The sequence below is a fragment of the Nestor notabilis genome, unplaced genomic scaffold, assembly GCF_000696875.1.
Source record: "Nestor notabilis isolate BGI_N333 unplaced genomic scaffold, ASM69687v1 scaffold21269, whole genome shotgun sequence".
Taxonomy (NCBI): Eukaryota; Metazoa; Chordata; class Aves; order Psittaciformes; family Psittacidae; genus Nestor; species Nestor notabilis.
Window position 1 is genome coordinate 30,639 of NW_009945361.1, and position 5,686 is coordinate 36,324.

At 52.3% G+C, this 5,686-nt stretch overlaps 1 protein-coding gene across 1 annotated transcript in view; it reads left to right on the top strand.

Annotated features, from left to right (window-relative positions):
* Positions 1-777: 777 nt before the first annotated feature.
* The window catches only part of LOC104412215 (brother of CDO-like), a gene marked incomplete at its 3' end in the record, with an annotated part of 11,461 nt that continues 6,552 nt past the window's right edge, over positions 778-5,686 (top strand). Inside the window, exons 1-2 of the mRNA XM_010022854.1 lie at positions 778-945; positions 1,325-1,603. Coding sequence (XP_010021156.1) covers positions 867-945; positions 1,325-1,603 — 358 coding nt within the window. The remainder of the gene's footprint in view (positions 946-1,324; positions 1,604-5,686) is intronic.

The window sequence follows — 5,686 nt, forward strand, 5'->3', positions numbered from 1 at the left end:
AAATAGGCAGTGTGTTTCAGGCAGAACATTTAATCTGAAATCTTTCCATAGGTTGGGTCTCTTGGTTTACTATAAAGGTGTATTATGCCAAATCAGTGTAATCCACCCTCAGATCACTGCACTGAATTTAAACAAATTTAGAACTGGGCATTTCTTCTCTCCTGCAAAAGTGTCCCCTTCCCTTCAGAATAATTCCTTGCAGAGATGTCCTGAAAAACTTTTACATCTCCTAAGGAGTCCCATCTGTATTGAAACACAGGTATGCCCAGCAGCAACATGGCCAGTGTCCAGGAAAAGGCTGTGAAACTGCAGGATCACCTCTGTTTTCACACAGCTTTAGACTTGTACTGCTCATTAATTTCTGTGTTCAGGCTAGAATATGTTCCAGGCACAGCCAAGAAGTGGCAGCAACTTGGTGAATATCTCCAGTGATACTGCGTTGGAAATGTTTGTGTTTTGATCCTGAAAATTGCCTGGTGTGCATTGCTGGCACAGAACAGGCATTCACTGCACCCCATCTGAAATGGGGAATATGTATCTGTGTGCACACACATAGATTTGTACTGAGAACTGGGGATGGGAATGTCTTGGGATACTCACAGCCATGCTTGGGGGAGAGGCTGGAGAAGAGAAGTGCTTGCACCAGTGTTTGTAGCCTCCTCAGGCCGCTGGCTTGGTGAACTGGGAGTTCAGGGATGTTGGTAGAGAAGCCAGGCAGGGCTGGAAAGCAGAGGGAAGTCTGAGGGTTTCATCCATCATGTCTCTTGTCATCCACAGGAATCTGCTGCCACACATCCACAGCATCTCCTGAGGCAGCTTATGGGACCCTTCCCTGGGCACCCCAGGACACACTGCATGGGATAGCAATGACACGTGGAAAGAAGAGACCCATGTCCGCCATCCCTTGCCTCATCCTCGCTGCCGCTAGCTGCTTTGCCAGACTGAGTGAGTTTCTGGGGTTACCCATTTGCTTCATTTTTTGAACCTTTTACCTTGATGCTGCATAGCATAGCCATGCCTCAAGCACAGAGCATTTTCCAGTCTCCGCTGCTTCCTCAGTAGCCTTGACCAAAGGTCTAGGTTCAAACACTCCGCCAAAGGAGGGGATACAGTCAGAGTTGGACATCTCTGTCCGGTGCTACTGAGAAGTGGGGCTGGTGTGCATCTCCAAGCACAAGGGTGGATGTGTGGGGAACGAAGGGGAAGGTGCAGCACAAGCAGAAGCAGTGGGGAATGCAAAATGTACACTGGTTTTTAACTCTGTCCTTTCTTTTGCTGAGTCTCACTGAGCTTTTGAACTCCCATTTTTTTCCCCTCTGTGCAGGTGAATCTCTGCAGGTCACAGTGCAGCCTGCCTCCATTGTCCAAAAACTTGGGGGTCCTGTCAGCCTAGGGTGTGTGGTGGACCCCCCCAGAGTGAACCTCACTTGGAGGCTGAACGGGAGGGAGCTGGCTGGATCGGACAAAGTGCTGGGTATCCACATTGAGCGGGGGAAGCTCGTCATCGCAGCTCTCAACAACCACACTGTGGGGCGATACCAGTGCATTGCTCGAGTGCCTGAAGGAGTCATTGCCAGCGTTCCTGCAGTCGTCACGTTAGCTAGTGAGTAGTTCTCTTCCTCTTTAATCCCCTGCATTGCTTGGACCATCACTCACTCATCTTGAGAGACTCATACATAGAATCATAGAATAGTTAGGGTTGGAAAGGACCTTAAGATCATTTTGTTCCAACTCCCCTGCCATGAGCAGGGACACCACACACTAAACTATGTCACCCAAGGCTCTGTCCAACCTGGCCTTGAACACTGCCAGGGTTGGAGCATTCACAACTTCCCTGGGCAACACATTCCAGTGCCTCACCACCCTCACTGTAAAGAACTTCTTCCTTATATCCAATCTAAACATTCTCTGTTTAAGTTTAAACCCATTACCCCTTGTCCTACCACTAGAGTCCCTAACGAAGAGTCCCTCCCCAGCATCCATGCTCACTCGTTCACGCTGGCATCAAGGAGGGGTCTCCTTTGGCTTAGGCCATTTTGTATCATTTTTGATTGTGGACTGGCTGTCATACTGTGGCCTAGCATGACCCAAGCAGTCCTCCCCCTGCAGTGACAGTATTTGCAAGACCAGGATATAACTGAGTGATGGGGTTTGTGTGCACGGTTGACTTCCTGAGTGTCATGCTGCTTCATCTGGTTTGCTGACTTCTTGATTGAGGTTAGCAAAAAGTACCTGCTGGTGTTGATGGCCAAACCACTGCCTGGTCTGCTGCAGGGCTGTTGCCAGCGCTGGGCCAGCACGTGCTAAGTTTTACTGCCTTCCCGACATACAGGAATTGAAGGCCCTTGCCCTGTTGTGCTGTGATGGGACCTGCACTTTTTTGTGTTGCCCCTGGGTTCATCATAGCCAATGTACCTGCCTTCACGCTCACACTGAGGCAAGGTTAGTCTGGTTGTGGTGAGGAGGTGCACCTGAGCACCTGCGTGGAGTGGCTGGTGGTCCTCCGTGTGCCACTGGGAAGATCCCTTGCCAAAAGGCAAGGTGAGGGAAAGGGATGGTGGGAGAACGGTTCCATAGAGATGTTGAAGGCAGAGACTGTGCTGGCCTCATTTGGTAAGATGGGTGCAGAAGTGGACAGGACAGCAGCATATCTGAAAGCAGCACTTGTATCAAGGTTTCTGTCTTTAAGGGGCAGGAGGCTGTATTCATTACCACTGCGTGCTCTACGTTTCCAGGGCTTTGTCCTCTTCCTGTGATGTTGCAGTGTCATGGCAGCAAAGAGCCCCTTTGTTTGTGAGCTAGAGCTCTGAGCAAGGGACTTTGCTTCTAACCCTGAGCTTACGTGCTCCTCACTGCTGCCCTCTAGCATTGGCCACAGACCAAGGAGGCGTGTGTGTGTGTGTGTGTGTGTGTGTGTGTGTGAGGAGGTGTCTTAGAGTAGGGAACTTCTCTTATAGGCACCTGGTTTTGGCCAGATGTTGTGGTCAAAAGAGAGAAAGTGCTGTATTTGGATGCATCTGAGAAAGGGCGGCCCCCTATGCCCTGCTTGGAGATAGTGGGGCTCTGTGTGAGCCATCCTTGCTTAGGCAGTGGAGAGTCTGATCTTCCCAAAGACCCGTGCAGTTTCTGGTAGAGCAAGCGTGTGAAGATGAGCTCACCATCCCCTGGCAGTGACAGCCCCAGGCGTGGAAAGGGCTTCGTCTTCCCAGCAAGGGGGAGTTTGGGGCTAAGCCTTAACAAAATGAAGAAGTGAAGATGTTTGTGCAAAGTGGGGGCTGGCTTTGCTTTAAAGCCAAGAGCTATTGGCTAGAGCTATTGGCTTGTCACTGCTACATTAATCAGGAGTGAAATGTTTAGGCCAGGCTGGGTGGGAGGATGAGGCGAGGGGAGAGTTGCTGAGCTCCGCGGTGGTGGGAGGGGCTGTCACGGGGCCGAATCTGTCGGGGGATTTGGCCTGAGCCCCGTGCTGAGATTAAATTTCGGAGAACACATTCCAGAGCAGAAAGGGGGCTGTGTGCACTGGTGGCCTGATAGAGGGAAGGAGCGCAGGGGAGAGGTGGATGGGATTACCAAGGACATGGTTTGCATTTAGGAGAGCAGGGTGTGCACAGCTCCTCAGCCTGATCGGTTCCTTCTGAGGCTGATCCCCTTTTCTTTGTGTTCCCCTCGCCTCAACCCACCAGCACCAGCTCTGTCTCCTGGGACGAAGCCTGACTGTTTGATCTGTCTGCTTTGGTATAGCAGCAGTGGTGGTTGTGGGGCAGGTCCTAGAGCACCAGAAGGTCTTACTGTGTCCCTCAGGACAAATCAAAGCCACAGCTGCGTAGTCCAGGAGCCAACTGGAGAGACGGGTTCAAAAAAGGGGGACTTGCCTGTTACTGCAGTCCCTGTCCTGGCAAAGGCACTACTGCTGAGAGGAGGTCAGGAGCACCATTCAGTGGAGCTCACAAAACTGGAGCCAGAGGTTGGATGAACAAGCAATTAATCCATCATGGAACACCCCTGTGCTTTGCTGTATGGGTCCCTTGTCCTTGAGGGGAGCTGGGGATGACAAGTTGTGTCCCATGCACCCAGACAGCCTTGGGTGACAGAGAGCCCACAGATAGGGAAGACTTACAGTCAAGTGAACTGAGAGGGAAAGGCAGCCCAGGAAGGATGTGGGGCTGAAGGTGTAGCAGTGAAACCTTCTGGAGCTGTTCAAATAACCAGTTTCCTGTTCGTGAGCTGGAGGCTGCTGGCAACAGTGGCTTTGCAGTGGTGTGAAATAACAGGGGGCACCAGCCTGTGGTGGGACTGAGTTTGAAAGCTATGGTAGCTCATGTGCCAGGGGCTCTCACTCCTGCTCCTGACCTCCTCCACAGCCCTGACAGGTCGGCAGTGCATGGTGATCTCTTTCAGATCACCTGCTGGGCTGAAGGAAAACCCTCTGAAAATGTCAGCCTCATCCACAAATTATGTGAAGGGGGAATATTTTCAAGGTGTAGAGGTTTAGGTTTATTTTGGAAGGGGGCCTGGAGTCATTGGAAAAAGTGTCTTGCTAGTTTTGAGGGGTGTAGGTCACATCATCTGGCCAACTTCTAGGCTATTTCCTTTCCTTTCACCTCCTTTGGAGGAAACTTCCTCGAGTGCCCCAGGCTCTGCGTGCCTGGTCCCTCAGGGCCTCCTTGTGCTTTGCTGACAGTCAGCAAGCAGATAACCATCGCTGCGGGGCTGGCAGCCACAGTGTAGCCTTGGGACCAATACCTTCTTCTCCCATCTGTGGTGCAGTGCCGAGTCCATCTCTGCTCTCTCTGGTGAGGGCTGGTTGAAACCAGCTTTTAATTCCTCCAGCAGAGATAAAATAGCTGCTGTATAGCCAAGGGATGGAGGGAGAAGGGATTCACAGAAAGGGGAAGATTTCTTGAAGCAACAAATGGAGCAGCACTTCAGGCACTTACTTGGGCACTCCTGAGTCCAGTTAGAGCCGACCTGGTGATCCGTGATCCCACATTCAACCTTGGCAGCCTGTGGCACAGGGGTGCACATAGGTACCTGCTCATCACTGCTGTCCTGGCCATGCTGTGCAACACCAGCCCCGCGTGGCCCTGAGGCAGCCCTTGGTGGCCTGGAATCTGGGATACCTTGAATGGGTGGGGCAGGGGTATTCCTGTTTTTCCTAGATAGGCCCTAATCTTTCACGTGGGTAAGAGCTGCAAGGAAGAGGCAGGTATTTTCCCTGCCCTGCTTCCAGGTAGCAAAGCTGCTGTCACACCAGAAGCCTTGCTCCAGCCCCTCATCCTGGGTAGAGGTGCTGTGTGAAAAAGGCTCGGCTGCAGTGGGCTCTAATGGGGCTGGATAAATGACCAGGGACACAGACACGGTACTGGGGGCTGGTCCTGCGACAGCGAAAGGCTTGGGAGGTGGAGAGCCCTTGGTGGAGCTCCCGGGGCAGCTGAAGAGTGGGGCTGGAGCAGAGCTGGTGGGCAGAGGTGGTGAAAGCTGCGCAGCTCTCGGCGTTCAGCTGTGCATATGGAAGCACAACAGCAAACCTGACCTGGAGACATGACGTCTATAAACAAACCAAAAACATAGGTGAGGGTTGCAGCAAAGGAACTCCCCCTGCTCCAGTGTACTTCTGTGGCCAGGGACGAGAGGAGCGCAGGGCACTTGTGTCCTGGGGATGCTGTGGGACAAGGGAGGCTCGTTG